At 42.3% G+C, this 18,255-nt stretch overlaps 1 protein-coding gene across 3 annotated transcripts in view; it reads right to left on the bottom strand.

The window, feature by feature from the left end:
* The window catches only part of ttn.2 (titin, tandem duplicate 2), a 180,210-nt gene that overhangs the window by 29,236 nt on the left and 132,719 nt on the right, over positions 1-18,255 (bottom strand). For all 3 annotated transcript variants that reach the window (XM_037539621.1, XM_017710611.2, XM_017710612.2), the window contains 3 exons: positions 17,615-18,202; positions 17,230-17,532; positions 29-17,131 (listed from right to left, as the gene is read on the bottom strand). In XM_037539621.1, the coding sequence (XP_037395518.1) occupies positions 29-17,131; positions 17,230-17,532; positions 17,615-18,202 (17,994 nt within the window). The remainder of the gene's footprint in view (positions 1-28; positions 17,132-17,229; positions 17,533-17,614; positions 18,203-18,255) is intronic.

The following is an 18,255-nucleotide window of genomic DNA, read 5'->3' as shown; positions in this document are numbered from 1 at the left end:
ACTATTAATATTACAGTCAAACACATACCTGTAATCTTAGTTCCCTCTTTGGTTTCAAGTGGTACTCCAATTCCGTATTCATTTTCGCCAGTGACTCTGAAATAATAAACACCTCCCTCTTGAAGGTCAGTTACCTTGAAGGTAAGCCGAGGACAACTATCTGAAACCCTTGTCCATCCCTTTTTGCTTGCCTCACGTAGATCTACAAGGTAGTTCTTTACAGGAGCACCACCTTCATTTTCTGGTGTGTCCCATGTAACAATTGCAGAGTTTTTGGTCACTTCTTTAACTGCAATGCTGGCAGGTGGTCCAGGTGAATCAAGCACTTTGACATTCAGTGACAACGTAGCTGTTCCAGCAACATTTTGAAGAGTCACATTATATCTGCCTGAATCATTTCTTGTAGCTTGCTCAACTGTGATAGATGTGCAAGTATCAGTTGTATCAATTGCTGCCCTAACTCTCAGATCAACATCAGGTTTATTCCACATAACATGTGGCACAGGCTTCCCCTTAAATGGGACTCTTAAAGTAAATGAGCTACCATCTTTGACAATTAATGTCTTTCTCATTTCATTACTGATCAGGAAAACAGGCTCTTCTTCTCTCTCTTTTGCTACTTGGGGATCAGTTTCTGGACTTGGCTCACTTGGACCAATTTTGTTGATTGATCTAACCACAAAGACATAATCTGTTCCTGATGTCAGCCCTACAACAGTGAACTCAGTGTTCTTTGTGTGTCTGACTCCAACAATCCAGTCCTCGTCATTGGTTTTCCTGTATTCAACAGAGTATCCTGTAACTGGAGAACCACCATCAAACAACGGTTTGTTCCAAGCAAGGGTTATTGTGGTTTTGGTAGAATCAATTATCTTCGGTTTAGCTGGTGGTGATGGCAAGAACAATGGATCTTCTGCCTTTGTCAAAGGGCAAGGCACACTTGGTGCACTTAAACCTGCAGCATTCTCAGCATAGACACGGTACTCATATTCACATCCTTCACGGAGATTGGAAGCTTTGACTCTTAGGTCGTAAACAGGCCTTTTGTTCACACGGACCCAACGGAGACCTGATTTTTCACGTTTTTCAATTACATAGCCACTAATACTACTGCCGCCGTCAGAGACAGGTCGTTCCCAGCAGATTGTCATTGCTTCACTCGTTACACTTGTAACTTCAACATTTGTTGGTGCAGCAGGTACTGTAAATGGATCCATTGCCTTAACGGCATCACTCTCCAGAGCTTCACCTGTTCCATATTTATTCACTCCCCGAACCCTGAAAATGTATTCATTGCCCTTAAGCAGTTTTGTGACTTTGCATGTTGTGGCCTTCATGTCTGCGTAGACCAAGGTCCAAGCAAGACGGCTTGTCTCACGTTTTTCAACAATGTAGTGCTGAATTTCAGCACCACCATTTTCTTGTGGTGGTCCCCAAGTTAATGTACATTTTTCTGCTGTCAAGCCAGTAACTTCCAGTGGTCCAGATGATGGACCAGGTCTGTCGAGGACTTTACAGTTCACAGCTAAAGATCTGGTGCCAGCAACATTCTGTAATGTGAGAACATACTGCCCAGAGTCTCTTCTAATGCTGTCTCTGACAATCAGTGTGGTAGACATAAGTGTTGAAGAAATTTCAACTCTTGCTTTTGCTTCAATTTCTTTTCCATCCTTTGACCATGAAATCACTGGAATTGGACGGCCAGAAATTTCAGCATCAATTCTTAGTATATCTCCTGCTTTGACTACAACAAGCTGTCTGAGTTTATCCTCAATTGTGATACGGGGTGGATCCACGTCATCTTTTACTGTAACAGGGCCTGTACCCTCTGATGGCTCACTGAGTAAACCAGCAGCATTCTTTGCAATCACATGGAAATCATATCTCTGATCTTCAGTTAGGCCTGTGACATCAAAATATGTTTCTTGGAGATTGGTGAAATTGCACTTCAACCAACGTCCATCTGGAAGTTCTTTACGCTCAACAATATAACCAGTCACCTTGGCTCCACCATCATTTTCAGGTTTTGTCCAGGAGAGAGAAACTGAAGTTCTTGTTATGTTTACAACAACTGGCTGACCTGGAGGATCACATGGGTCTCTTGCAGCAACAGGCTCAGAGGCTTTTGTGCAAGGTCCAATGCCTGCAATATTCTCTGCATATACTCTATATTGATAGAGGATACCCTCTTCAAGACCAGTTACCTTGAACTGAGTGTCAGCAACAAGACCCCTAGTGACTTTCGTCCAGAGAATGCTACTCTGTTCTTTGCATTCCAAGTGATATCCAATGACTGGACTTCCACCATCGCTGGCTGGTCGTTTCCATGTAACTAACATGCCTGACTTTGTGGCATGAGCAACTTGAAGATCAGCTGGAGGGCCAGGTGGTGTGAAGGGGTACTGTGCAACTATTGGGGCAGAGTCAACAGCATGGCTTTTGCCATAACGATTTTCAGCAGCAATACGGAACTGATATTCCGTTCCCTGTGTCAAGCGAGATACTTTAATTGATGTCCTTGCCACTGTAGCTGAAACAATTTGCCATGTTGTAGTGGTTGTATCGCGCTTCTCAACAACATAGTTGTTGATTTGACAACCACCATCGTAAACTGGAGGATCCCATGATAATGATATGTAATCAGCACTTACTTCATCTACTCTGATTGCACTTGGTGGGCCTGGTTTGTCTAGAACAATAACTGTTACTTCAGCTGATTTAACACCAATTGGGTTAGTCAGCGTGATCTCATATTTTCCAGCATCGTCCCTTGTTGCATCCTTAATGATAATCTTAGAGGACGTTGTAGATGTCAAAACATTTACTCTGGTTGTTTGCTTCAATGAGTGGCCATCTTTCTTCCATGACACTTCTGGATGTGGCCTGCCTCTAAATGGAACATCAATTTTGAGATCATCTCCGGCCTTAACACTGTAAGTGCTAAATAACAGGTTAATAATTGGTTCAATAGTGATGTCCTTGGCCACAACAGGTGCTACCAGGGGTTTAGGATCACTCTTTCCTTTGTCATTAATGGCTATAATTCTGAATGAATATTCCTCTCCTGTTGTAAGTCCTTCAATTGTGGCTTCCAGTGCTTTAACTGTAGCACACACAGTCCATTTTTCTGATCCTTTAGTCAACATCTCTACAATGTAGCCTGTTATTTTGCTACCACCATCATGGTCTGGCTTTTCCCATGAGAGGCTTGCACTATGGCGAGTTACATCTACAAGTGTAACCTTACCAGGTGGTAAAGGTGCTTGAGAAACTTTGATGGGCTCAGTGGTAGTTGCAGGCAAGCCAACACCAAGTTCATTCACAGCTAGTACACGGAAGTGATAAACACCTCCCTCTTGGAGATCATCAACCCTGAATGAATTCCTGACACAATTGTTTGTCACCGTTGTAAATGCCATTCTTTTAGATTCACGTTTCTCTACAATATAATGAGTAATCTTGGCTCCCCCATCAATATGTGGTGGTTCCCACTGTAGTTGGACTGAATCTCTCTTGATATCTTTAACCACAAAGTTTACTGGAGCACTTGGAGAGTCCAGGACTCTGACATTAACAAATGCAGATTTGGTGCCACTATTGTTTTCAAGTGTCACAACATATTTACCAGTATCAAATCGGTCGACGTTGTCAATGACAAGCATGGTGTACGAGCTTGTGACTTCAATTTGGGCACGCTCTGTTAGGGGACTTTCTGCCTTTGTCCATTTAACTTCAGGTTCAGGGCTTCCTCTGATTGTGACAAACAAGCGCAGTGTTGCACTTGCCCGAACAGTCACAATTTTTCTCAGATCAGCATCTAACTCTACCTCAGGGGCCTCAAGTTTCTCAGCAGCGATAACAGAACCTTGAACATCAACATGGTCTCCAGCACCTTCAATATTAACTGCACAAATACGGAAGTTGTATTCTGCATTTTCCTTCAGTTTTTTCACTGTGAAGTGTGTTGTTTGTACACCAGTAGGTGGTGTACACACAATCCATTCATCATCACTGGCTTCTTTCATCTCAACAATATATCCTGAGACTGATGCGCCACCATCATAAATGGGCCTAGTCCATGCAAGAGAAACAGTTGTGCTTGAATGGTCTGTCACTTTGGGATTGCTTGGAGGGCCAGGTGGATAGGTTGCATCACAGGCTTTGTAATATTCAGATGGTCCACTTGGTGTGCCAACACCTGCAGCATTTTCAGCAGATACTCTGAACTCATAAGAGTGCCCTTCAGTTAATCCAGTGGCTCTAAAACGCAGATCAGTTAGTCTTTTCCTGTTACACTTTGTCCATCGGACACCCTCTTTATCACGCTTCTCCAAGACATAGCTCTCAATTTGTGAGCCACCATCATCCTCTGGTCGTTCCCATGTAAGAACCATTGAGTCTCTAGTGATTGCACTTGCTTCTGGTGTTGAAGGAGGACCAGGTGTCTTGAAAGGATTTTTTGCAATGACTGGATCAGATTCAAGTGATTCGCCAATACCATACTTGTTCACTGCCATGACTCTAAAGATGTACTCATTACCTGGTAAGAGTTTAGTGACTTTGTAACTGATAGCTTGAATTTTGGGTTCTACCATAGTCCAAGACAGTCTGCTGGTTTCCCTCTTTTCAATGATGTAATGAGATATACCAGCTCCACCATCATGTGTTGGATGGCTCCAGTGTAAATAACATTTCTCCGCTCTGACACCAGTTACCTTCAGAGGCCCATCTGGTGGACCAGGCCTGTCCAGAACTTTGACGTTTATAGGCACTTGTTTTGTTCCACCAACATTGCTGAGACTTAGGACAAAATGTCCACCATCTACTCTTATGCAATCTTTAACCGTTAGAACAGTACGTGTAATAGTGGATTTAATTTCCATTCTTTGGGTAGCACTGTCAATTTCTTTTCCATCTTTTAGCCACATGATGTCAGGGAGTGGTTTTCCTGCAATGTCAGCATCAATTGTGAATGTGTCACCAGCATTCACAATTATGACATCCTTGAATTTTGAATCCATGGAGACTGAGGGGGCTTCAATCTCATCCTGTGCAGTAATTGGCCCAGTGCTTTCAGAAGGTTCACTTAAAACACCAGCTGCATTTCTTGCAATTACTCTGAATTCATATCTGTCTCCTTCTGTTAATTCTGTGATTGTAAATTGTGTATCAATTATATTAGTGAAACTGGCCTTCATCCAACGGCCATCAGGTAACTTCTTCCTCTCAACAATATAACCTGTGATTGCACTGCCTCCATCATATTGTGGCTTTGCCCACTGAAGTGTGACAAGGTTCCTTGTGATAACAATAGCTTCAGGGGTTCCAGGGGAGTCACATGGATCATGTGCAACAACACTTTCTGAAATTTTGCTTGGGGGACTTATTCCTGCAATATTTTCAGCATACACTCTATATTCATACTCAATGCCTTCCTCAAGACCATCTGTTTTGAATCGAGTGTCAGCAATCAAAAGCTTGTTAAGTTTTGTCCACAAAATGCTGTTCTTCTCTTTGCGCTCAAGGTGATAACCGATAACAGGACTGCCTCCGTTATTGCTAGGTGGCTTCCATTCAATAACCATATGATCTTTTGTCACAGAGGACACAAATGGCATGTTAGGTGCTCCAGGTTCACTGAAAGGATAACTAACAACAACAAGTGCCGAGTCTAATGATGAGCTCTTTCCATATCTATTTTCCGCAGATACTCTAAACTGATATTCTGAACCAGTTTTCAGTTTAGAGATTTTGATTGTTGTACGTGCAATGGTTGCAGAAACAATCTGCCAGGCTGTGGTAGTGGTGTCACGTTTTTCCACAATATAGTTGTTTATCTGACAACCACCAGTGTATATGGGTGGCTCCCAGGAAATGACAACATAGTTGGCACTTACTTCCTCAATTTTGACTGGTCCAACTGGTGGACCTGGTTTGTCTAGGATGATTATGCCAATTTCCTCTGAGACTGTGCCTACATTGTTTGTAGCTGTTATTGTATATTTGCCAGAATCCTCTCTATTGGCATCTTTTATGCTAAGAACTGTGGATGCTGCAGTGCATGAGACATTTAGTCTTGTTGTTTCTTTTAGTGCTTTCCCATCCTTAGTCCATGTAACCTTTGGTGCAGGTCGACCTTTTACTGGAATTTCTATTTTGAGGTCCTCACCACACTGGACACTGTATGTGCTGACAGTCATTTTGAGGGTTGGTTCAATTGTAATATCTTTGGCTGTGACTGGAGCAGCCAATGGCCTTGGATCACTTTTTCCTTTATCGTTAAAGGCTGAAACCCTGAAAAGATATTCTCTACCAGCACTGAGTCCTGTAACTGTACCCTCACATGTTTTCGTAGTTGTTGCTACTACCCAGTCTTCTGATCCTTTGGGCTGCATTTCAATATAATATCCTAGAATCCTACTACCACCATCATGATCTGGTTTTTCCCATGACAATGAAGCAGTGGTTTTAGTCACATCAGTTAAAGTTACCTTTCCCACAGATAGAGGAGGATCTGCAGTCTTTACAGATTCTTCTGTTTCTATAGGTAGACCAACTCCAAACTCATTCTCTGCCATGACTCTGAAGTAATAAATGCCACCTTCAGTGAGATCACCAACACGCAAGCTGGTCTTTGTGCATTTTGTGGTGATGTTAGAGAAGGCTGGCCGAGTTGATTCACGCTTGTCCACAATGTAGTTCTTTATCTTTGCACCACCATCAATAAGTGGTGGCTCCCAGACGAGAGTGACGTAATTTCTTGTGATATCTTTCACAATTAGATTTAGTGGAGCACCTGGTGTATCCAGCACTTTCACTGAAACAAATGCTGACTTGGTACCACTGCTGTTCTCTAGATTCAGTGTATATTTTCCAGCGTCATTTCTGTCACAGATGTCAATTGAGAGCTGGGTGTAATCCAAACCCTTTTCAATTTGTGCTTTACTTGGTAGATCACCATCATCCTTTGTCCAGTTTATGTCTGGAGTGGGACGGCCTTTAAAGGGTATACTGATTCTCATAGATCCTCCAGCACGTACCACAATGCCCTTTCTTAATTCAGAATCAAGTTCAATTTCAGGAGGATCCATTTTATCAACTGGCTTCACAGTGCCTTGGATAGCAACTGGCTCACCAACACCCAGCTTATTCAGAGCACATATCTGAACCTTATACTCTTGGTGTTCTGTTAGTTTGGTTATTGTGAATTTAGTATTATTCAACCCAGTAGGTGGAGTACATGTTAGCCATTCCTCTTCATCAGCTTTGCAGATCTCTACAATGTAGCCCTGGATGTCTAAACCACCATCATAAATTGGTCTACTCCATTCAATAGTCACTGAGTTCTTTGTGGTGTCAACAAGGTGTGCATTAGTTGGTGGACCAGGTTTAAATGTGGGGTCGCATGCTTTGTAATACACAGTTGGTGGACTTGGTTGTCCAACTCCAGCAGCATTTTCTGAAGATACCCTAAATTCATATTCATGATCCTCTGTGAGACCTGTAACTCTGAAACGAAGGTCTGTGACTCTGCGTTTGTTACATTTTGTCCATCTGACACCAGCTCTGTCTCTCTTCTCTACAATGTAACCAACAATCTCACTTCCACCATCAGTCTCAGGGCGAGTCCAGCACACTGTCATGGAATCCCTTGAAATATTTGTTATTTCTAGCTCTTTAGGAGCTCCAGCAGGAACAAATGGATTCCTCATAATTACTGGGACAGACTCCAAAGGTTCACCAACACCATATTTGTTGACTGCCATGACACGGAAGATATACTCATTTCCTTTAAGAAGCTTAGTGACCTTGAACATGGTTGCTCCACAATCGCTAGACACTACAGTCCAAGCAAGACGACTTGTTTCTCTTTTCTGAATGATGTAATGTGAAACACTGCTTCCACCATCATGTCTAGGAGGAAGCCATGATAATGAGCACTTCTCACTTGTAACATTAGAGACTGTTAAAGGACCATCAGGGGGCCCAGGTCTATCAAGCACTCTCACATTGAATGGCACGGATTTAGTTCCACCAACATTAGTAAGGTGCAAAGTGTACTGCCCTCCATCAATTCTAATGGCATCTTTAACAACAAGCACGGCTTTAAAATCAGTGTTCTTGGTCTCTGCTCTTGCTGATGCTTCGACTTCCACATCGCCTTTGAACCACTGCATTGTTGGAACTGGCTTTCCCAGTACAGAAGCCTCCAGAGTAAATGTATCTCCAGCATTTACAGTGATTATTTGGCTGTACTGTGAGTCAACCTCAAACGTTGGTGGCTGAACTTCATCCTTAGCTGTGATTGGCCCAGTGCATTCAGAAGGCTTGCTGACTGATCCAGCACCATTTCTGGCAATCACTCTGAAGTCATACTTTGAGTCTTCCGTCAGACCTGTGACTGTAAATTCAGTTTCCAGAATATTTGTGAAGCTTGCTTTCATCCAACGGCCATCTGGTAGGTCTCTCTTCTCCACAACATACCCAGTGACCAGACTGCCTCCATCATATGTTGGTGGTGTCCATCTGAGCTTCACTGAGTGTCTTGTCACAATTACTGGCACAGGTGTACCAGGAGGATCGCATGGGTCACGTGCCACACAACCCTCAGAAACTTTGCTGCATTTGCCAATTCCAACAATATTTTCAGCAGAGACTCTGAACTCATATTCTATACCCTCCTCCAGTGGTGATGTTTTAAATCTAGTGTCTTGAATAAGTGTTTTGTTTATCTTTGTCCACAAAATACTGTTCTTTTCTTTCCTCTCAAGATGATATCCAAGAATAGCACTGCCACCATCTGAAACTGGTTTATGCCACTCAACAACCATAGACTCTTTTGTGAATGCTGACACAAATGGCGTTCCAGGGGGACCTGGCTCTTTGAAAGGGTACTGAGCAACAACTGGTTCTGAGTCTATTGCATAGCTTTTGCCATATCTGTTCTCAGCAAAGATCCTGAACTGGTACTCAGCTCCAGTTTTCAAATTTCCAACTTTAAGTGTAGTCCTTGCCACTGTAGCTGAAACAACTACCCAGTTGGTTGTAGTAGTATCTCTCTTTTGTACAATGTAATTTGATATCTGACAACCTCCAGTGTACGTTGGTGGATCCCATGACAATGTAATACTTTCTGCGCTTATTTCATCTATCCTGACTGGACCCATTGGTGGACCAGGTTTTTCAAGTATGATGACTTCAACAATGGCTTCTTTTTGTCCAAGTACATTGGCCACTGTAATGTTGTACATGCCACCATCCTCTCTTGTTGCATCTTTAATAGACAGAGTTGTGTGGTGTGCAGTGTCTGCAACATTAACTCTTGTGGTCTGTTTCAGAGCTGTACCATCTTTAGTCCATGTAATAGTTGGTTTTGGATGACCAGTGATACGGGCCTCAATTTTCAAGTCATGGCCAACCTGTACACTGTAGGTACTAAGTTTTGTCCTCACAGATGGATCAATTACAAGGTCCTTTGCAATGACAGGATGTGCTAGAAATCTAGGATCACTCTTTCCTTTGTCATTAACTGCAATAACTCTGAAACTGTACTCTTCACCTTGGGCTAAATTGGTAACAGTGGTGTCAAGTGATTTAACTTGTGCACACAGAGACCATTTTTCAATGCCCTTTGCTTGCATCTCAACTTCATAGTGGGTGATTCGGCTGCCTCCATCATGTTCTGGTTTTTCCCAAGACAAAGATATGCTCTTGCGTGTAACATCCACTACAGTGATTTTTCCTGGTGGTTGTGGTACTTCTGAGATTTTCAGTGGTTCTGGAGTCTCAGCAGGTAATCCAATACCATGTTCATTTTCAGCAAGAACTCTGAAGAAGTAGTTGTGGCCCTCTTCAAGTTGTTCAATCTTGTATGTCATTTTGTTGCAGGAAGCCACAGCAGAGTATACCTTTCTTGTGCTCTCGCGCTTTTCAACAATATAATTTTTTATCTTAGCTCCACCATCCAGCAAAGGTGGCTCCCATGTCAAGGTAACTGAGTTCTTTGTTATTTCCTTCACATGGAAGTTTGCTGGTGCATCAGGAGTGTCAAGTACTCTGACACTAATAAATGCAGACTTTGTTCCACTTGAATTTTCCAAAGACAAAGTGTATTTACCACTGTCAAATCTGTTGATGTTTTCAATTACAAGAGAAGTATAGCTGCTTGTGATATCAATTTGTGCTGTCTCGTTAATTTCTCCTTCAGCTTTTCCCCATTTAACCTCAGGAGCGGGTCGGCCTCTGATGGGAACAAATAATCTAAGGGATCCTCCTGCCCTAACAGTGATCATTTTTCTCAAGTCAGCATCAAGATCAATATCTGGTGCTTCAAGTTTATCTTCCATGATTATGGATCCTTTGATATCAGCATTTTCACCAACTCCAACCTTATTTATGGCACAAATTCTGAATTTGTATTCATGTTTTTCCAACAGTTTTTTAACTTCAAATCTTGTTTCTGTGATTCCAGTAGGTGGTGTGCACATTGTCCATTCATCAGATATGCCTTCACAGGCCTCAACAATATAACCTTGAATCTCACAACCACCATCATAAATAGGTTTTCCCCACTGTAGTACAACAGATGACCTAGAGATATCAATAACCTTGGGATTGTTTGGTGGACCTGGCCTGAAGACTGGATCCACTGCCTTGTAGTACACAGTTGGGGCACTTGGTTTGCCAACTCCAGCTGCATTCTCAGCAGAGACACGGAATTCATAACTGCGATTTTCAAGAAGACCTGCCACTCTGAAGCGGAGTTCACTAACAACACGCTTATTGCATCTTGTCCATCTAACACCTTCTTTATCCCGCTTTTCAATTACATATCCATTAATTGCATTACCTCCATCATTAGTAGGTCTTTCCCATGTAACAACCATGGAGTCTTTTGTAATGTTGGATATCTCAACACCAGTAGGTGCATCAGGTGTGACAAATGGATTTGCTGCAATAACTGGGTCAGATTCCAGAGGCTCACCAATTCCATATTTGTTGACAGGGATAACTCTGAATATGTACTCATTTCCTGGAAGAAGCTTGGTAATCTTCAGATTCAGGGTTTGTACCTTAGATTCCACAACAGTCCAAACTAATCGGCTGGTTTCCCTTCTCTCAACAATGTAATGAGATACCTCAGCACCTCCATCATGTAAGGGTGTTTTCCAAGCTATGCAACATTTCTCACTTGTAACCCCATAAATTGAAATTGGCCCATCTGGTGGCCCAGGCCTGTCTAGAACTTTGACATTGACACTTATAGATTTCTCTCCACCAACATTTTTCAATAATAGCATATACTGGCCACCATCAACACGAATAGCCTCTTTTACACTTAAAGAAGTTGTGAAGTCAGTACTCTTAATCTCCAGTCTAGCTGTATTTGTAAGTTCTTCACCAGCTTTAATCCAATGGCATGATGGAATGGGCTTGCCAAATATTCCAGCATCAATCCTGAATGATTCTCCAGCATTAACAACAACAGTTTGAGAATATTTAGCATCCAAATCAATCAAAGGTGGCTCCACTTCATCCTTTGCTGTGATTGCACCTGTACTGTCAGATGGAATGCTGGATACCCCTGCAGCATTCCTTGCAATGACACGGAACTCATATTGTTGGTCTTCCACCAAGCCACTGACAACAAATTCAGTTTCTAATATATTCGTGAAACTAGCTTTCATCCAGCGACCATTAGGCAACTCTTTCTTCTCAACAATATAGCCTGTGACCCTGCTGCCACCATCAAACTCTGGTGCTGTCCATCTTAGTGTGACAGAACTTCTGGTGACAATAACTGCCTCGGGTTTGCCTGGAGGATCACAAGGATCTCTTGCCACGTGGATTTCTGACACTTTGCTAGCTTTGCTCAGACCAACAATATTCTCTGCATAAACTCTAAACTCATATTCAATGCCTTCTTCAAGACCACAGACCTTGAATCTTGAGTCTGGAATTATTGTCTTATTTTGTTTCACCCATAGGAGGCTATTTCTTTCCTTACTCTCAAGATGGTAGCCCAGAATCTTGCTTCCACCATCACTGCCAGGCTTGTTCCATACAACAACCATGCTTTCCTTGGTAACAAACTGAACAGTGGGAGTTCCTGGTGCACTTGGGAGTTCAAATGGATACTGTGCAAGTACAGCCTCAGACAGTAAAAATGAACTCTTTCCATATCTGTTTTCAGCTGCAATCCTGAATTGATATTCACAGCCAGTCTTCAGTCTTGCAGCCTTAATTGTTGTTCTAGCTACTGTTGCTGACACAATCTGCCAGTTTGTGGTAGATGTGTCTCTTTTTTCTACAATATAATTGTTGATTGTACAGCCACCTTCATACTCTGGTGGTTGCCAGGAGAGTGTCACACTCTCTGCAGTTACTTCATCTATTTTGATTGGGCCAGTTGGAGGACCAGGTTTGTCTAGTATGACAACAGTAATGTCAGTTGTTGCCTCTCCAGCTGAGTTTGCAATCTTGATAGTATATGTGCCCACATCATCCCGTGTTGCCTCCTTGATTACAAGATATAGATGCCTATCGGTTACTTCAGCATTTACTCTTGTTGTCTCTTTCAGAGCAACACCATCTTTCAGCCAGGTGACTGCTGCCTTAGGTTGAGCAACATAAGGTACATCTATCTTGAGGTCGTCACCTGCCAGCACACTAAATGTACTGAATAAATGCTTGAATGCAGGGGTGATAACAAGGTCCTTTGCTACCACAGGCACATTGAGTGAACGAGGATCACTTATTCCTTTTTCATTTGTTGCAGATATACGGAATGAGTACTCTTCACCTTGAATCAGACCAGCAATAACTGCCTCTGTTACTTTAACTGTCATGACCTGACTCCATTTGTCACTGCCTTTCCCTTGCATTTCCACAATATAACCTGTTATCCTACTTCCTCCATCATGATCTGGCTTCTCCCAAGACAGAGTTACACTACTGCCTGTAACTTCTTTAAGAGTCACTTTGCCAGGAGGAAGAGGCTTTTCAGAAATCTTGACAGGTTCAGCAGTTTCAACAGGGAGGCCAACACCATATTCATTTTCAGCCAAAATTCTGAAGAAATACAAGCAACCCTCTTGCAGATCACCAATTCTCCAGCTTGTTTTGGGGCAGGATGCATTTACAATAGAGTATGCCTTTCTTGTTGATTCACGTTTTTCTACAAGGTAGTGCCTGACTCTTGACCCACCATCAATAATAGGAGGATCCCAGATTAGCGAGACTGAGTCTTTTGTAATTTCCTTAATTGTCAGGTTTTGTGGTGCTCCTGGAGTGTCAAGCACCCTCACATTCACAAATGCTGTTTTGCTTCCAGAGCTGTTTTCCACTGTTAGCATATACTTCCCACCGTCAAACCTGTCAACATTCTCAACAACAAGTGATGTGAATGATGATGTGACCTCAATGGATGCTCTGTCAAGAGGTTCACCATTCTCTCTAGACCATTTAACTTCTGGTGCAGGTCTTCCTTTAATTGGCACAAATAATCTCAGAGTGCTGCAAGCTCTAATGTTTACTACTTTGCGCAGGTCTGAGTCAAGCTCAATTTCTGGAGGAAGATATCTGTCCTCTGCTTTTGGTGAGCCAGGTACAGATGCAGGCTCTCCAACACCCTCACAGTTCAAAGCAGAAATATTTATTTTATATTCTTGGTTTTCAGTTAGACTTGTTATGGTAAATGAAGTTCTTGTAAGACCTTCCCTTGGAGTGACAATTGTCCATTCATCTTCATCTGGTAGGCACGTTTCCACAATATACCCTGTAATGTCTGAGCCACCATCATAAACTGGTTTGTTCCAGGCAATAGTAATAGATGACTTGGTTGTGTCCAAAACTCTTGGATTCCCTGGAGGTCCAGGCTGGAATATTGTGTCGCATGCCTTATAAAATGGACTTGATGGGCTTGGAGCACTTAAACCAGCAGCATTCTCAGCAAGAACCCTGAATTCATATTCATGCCCTTGTGTAAGTCCAGACACTTTGAAGCGCAGATCAGTAACAGTTCTCTTGTTGCATTTGACCCATCGAAGACCAGTTTTATCCCTTCTTTCTATTATGTAAGTATTAATGGGACTTCCTCCATTACTTTCAGGGTGCCCCCAGCATACCACCATAGAGTCCTTTGTGATTGTTGTAACTTCAGGGGCTTGTGGTGGATCAGAGGGTACATATGGGTTGGTTGCAACAGCAGGCTCAGATTCAAGGGGTTCTCCAACACCATATTTATTCACAGCCATAACTCTGAAGATATATTCATTTCCTTTCAGCAATTTGGTAACCTTATAGCGGTTGACTTGTAAATCTGTGGTTACATTTGTCCATGCAAGTCTGCTTGTTTCACGTCTCTGAATGATGTAATATTCAATCTTTGCTCCCCCATCTTGAAGTGGTGGCAACCATGACAGAATACATTTCTCTGTTGTCATGTCTGTAACATGAAGTGGTCCTTCTGGAGGCCCAGGCCTGTCAAGGACTTTAACATTAAATACAAACTTGGCAAATCCTCCAGGGTTACTGGCAGTCAGAGTAAATGCACCTCCATCTCTTCGTGCAGAGTCTTTGTTGATCAAACATGTGTAGAAGTCTGCTGTTTTGATTTCTAGTTTTGCAGAATCTTCAAGCTCCTTCCCATCTTTGCTCCATACCAAGGATGGGATTGGTCTTCCAGTAACATTTGCATCTAGTTTGAAGACATCGCCTGCTTTAACCACCACAACAGTGCTAAAACTGGAATCAACATCAAGTTTTGGTTCCTCAATATCATCCCTGCAGATTATGACTTCAGAAGGTTTGGAGGGCATACTGACAGATCCAGCAGAATTTCTTGCAAAAACACGGAATTCATATGAAGCATCTTCTGTAAGACCACTTACAGTGAAGTGTGTCTCAAGGATGTTGCTGAAGTTGGCTTTAAGCCAGCGGCCACTGGGCAATTCTCTCTTTTCCACTGTGTATCCAGTGATCGGGAAACCACCATCACCCTCTGGCCTCAGCCACTGAAGAGAAACCTCATGTCTAGTTATATTAATTGCCACTGGTTGACTGGGAGGGTCAACTGGATCAAGTGCATATGCCATCTCAGAAGGCTTACTTGGCTTGCTAAGACCAGCCATGTTTTCAGCAATAACACGGAACTCATATGCAATAGCATCCATGAGACCTGATGATTTGAAAATGTTTCCAACTACAAGAGCTTTGCTGATCCGCTGCCAAAGGATGCTGTTTTTCTCTTTCCTCTCAATATGATATCCCAAAATTGGGCTTCCACCATCTGAGGAAGGTTCATTCCAACTGATTGTAATAGAGTCTTTTGTAAAGGCAACAACTTGTGGTATTCCTGGCTGGCGTGGTACGTCAAATGGATAAGCAGCAACAACTGGTTCTGATGTTATCAAGGGGCCAACACCATATCTATTTTGAGCTTTAACACGGAACTGATACTCAATTCCAGTTGTAAGGCGTGCAGCTTTGAATGTTGTGCGAATAACAGTAGCTGCCAGTTCCACCCAAGAGGTGCCTGTGGTTTCTCTCATTTCAACTATATAATTATTGATAGGAACTCCTCCATCATTCTCTGGTGCATCCCATGATATAAGTACATAGTCACAGGACACTTCATCAATCTTTATTGGTCCCGTTGGAGGTCCTGGGATGTCATGTACTTGGACAGTAATGATCTCTGTCACAGTTCCTAATATATTCTTTCCTGTTATTGAATACTGTCCTCCATCCTTTCTCTTGATTTCACGTATGTTGAGAATTGTAGAGGTTGCTGTGTCATCAATGTTGATCCTCTGTGTTTGTTTAAGTTCTTGATCATCTTTTTTCCAGACAACTGATGGTCTTGGACGACCCAAAACAGGGATTTCCACCTTTACATTATCCCCTGCTTTGGCTACTACCAACTTCTGATAGACACCTCGGAGATCAAATCCTGGTGGTGTGGTCTGCTCCTTAATTATAACTGGCCGGCTTTCACGAGGTTCACTTCTGCCTGAGTTGTTCACAGCAAAGACACGGAATATATATTCTGCATTTTCTGTCAAATCTGTTGAGATATAGTCTAAAGCCTTTACTGTTGTCACATGTACCCACTGGTCAGAATCCTTCTTTTGGGCCTCAATCACATAGCCAGTGATTCTGCTACCACCATCATGTTTTGGTTTGGTCCATGCAAGAGTTGCTGTGTCCTTTGATACATCAGTAACTATTAGATTGTCTGGTGCAGATGGAGCTTGAGAAGCTCTGATTGGCTCAGCTGTCTCTGCTGCCTCACCAATACCTCGTTCATTTTCAGCTGAAACTTTGAAATAATACTCAGCTCCCTCTTCTAAATCGGGAACTTTGTAGGAACACTTTTGGCATTTTGTAGTGATCGTTGTGAAAGCCTTTCGGGTTGCATCACGCTTCTCAACGATGTAATTTATGATCTTAGATCCACCATCAATAATTGGAATTTCCCACTGAAGAGTGACACTGGTTTTAGTGATTTCTCTTGGCTTCAGGTTGACTGGTGGTCCCGGTGTGTCCACAACTCTGACATTAACAAATCCTGTCTTCTTTCCAGCAACATTTTCTAACGTCAAGATGTATTTACCAGCATCATACCTTGTGCACTCAGGAACAACTAATAAAGTGTATGACTCAGTAGTATCAATGTGGGCACGACCTTTAAGAGGAACATCTTCTTTCATCCATGTAACTTCGGGAGTTGGACGACCTTTGATTGGCACAAATATACGAATAGAACCACCTGAGCGAACAACAAGTGTTCTTCTCAATTCTGCATCAAGTTCAAAGTCAGGGACCTCTTCACGGTCAACAAGTTCCACAACTTTCTCAACTTCAGCAGGTTCCCCACGTCCCTCTGAATTAACTGCACTAACTCTAAAATAATATTTCCCGCCTGCTTGTAGGTTTGGAACTACAAACTCATTTATCCTCAATAGAGATGTTGTGGCTTGAACCCAGTCATCATGTCCCTCCTTTTTATACTCAACAATGTATCCAGTCACACTGAGTCCACCGTCATAAAAGGGTCTTCCCCAGTTGAATGTGGCTGTCGTTTTGGTGGTATCAGTGATTCTTGGATTGGATGGAGGCCCTGGAGGATCTGAAAATGAGAAAATATTTGTTATTAAGTTAAACATACAAGTGAGACAATTCTTTGAAAACACAAGATATAATGTGAGAAATATTTAATTTACTTACATGTTATGTCCTTTGTGAGCACTGGCTGTGATGGCTCACTAGGTTCTCCAAAACCAGCTTTGTTCTCTGCAGTTACACGGAACTCATACTCAACTCCTTCAGTGAGTCCTGATACTTTGCAACGTAGATCAGAGATGGTCTTCTTTGAAGCTCTAACCCATCTCATACCTCTTCTCTCTTTCCTCTCAACACTATATCCTCTAATGTCGCTTCCTCCATCCACAACTGGCCTCTTCCATGAAATAGTTACAGCGCTTCTGCTGACATTATCAATTTCAGGCTTTGATGGTGGCCCAGGGGGTCCTGTTATGAATAAAATGACATTTGTAATAATATATCACAGTAGAACAGTAAAATACACAGCTACACACGAACTTGAACTTACCGAAACTATCAACCATTCTGACTGGACCAGACTGGTTTGCATCACCAATACCATATTGATTCACAGCTGAAACACGGAAGATGTATTCATTGCCCTTGATCAATTTGCTGGCCACATAACGGCAATCCATTACATTTTCTGCAAGCTTTGTCCAAAGGAGGCGGCTAGTTTCTCTTTTTTCAAGAATGTATGACTTAATAGCGCATCCTCCATCTTCATCTGGTGGTAACCATGTCAATGTGCACTTTTCAGCAGAGACACTGCTGGCTTCAATAGGACCTGGTGGACCAGGTACATCAAGGACTTTTACTTTCACTTTTTCTTCCTTAATACCAAATGGATTGCTTGCAGTTATTGTATATTCTCCAGTGTTTTTTCTGCTGGCATATTTGATAGAGATAGTTGAAGATGTGGGAGTGTTTGTTATCTGGACAATATCTGAGGGCTTGAATTCTCTTCCTCCCTTAGACCATACAGCTGTAGGTGGTGGCTTGCCAAGAATGCTTGAAGCAGTAATCACAATTGTTTCTCCAGCCTTGACAGTGACACCATCCTTCATTTCAGGATCAATTGTAATAGAAGGTGGCTCTGCAAAAGGAAGACAGATTAATTATAGTCTGCTTTAGAATGTTATATAAATT

The sequence above is a fragment of the Pygocentrus nattereri genome, chromosome 6, assembly GCF_015220715.1.
Source record: "Pygocentrus nattereri isolate fPygNat1 chromosome 6, fPygNat1.pri, whole genome shotgun sequence".
NCBI classification, from domain to species: domain Eukaryota; kingdom Metazoa; phylum Chordata; class Actinopteri; order Characiformes; family Serrasalmidae; genus Pygocentrus; species Pygocentrus nattereri.
Note: the sequence above shows the minus strand (reverse complement) of the source record. Positions and strands in the feature narration are given on the sequence as shown.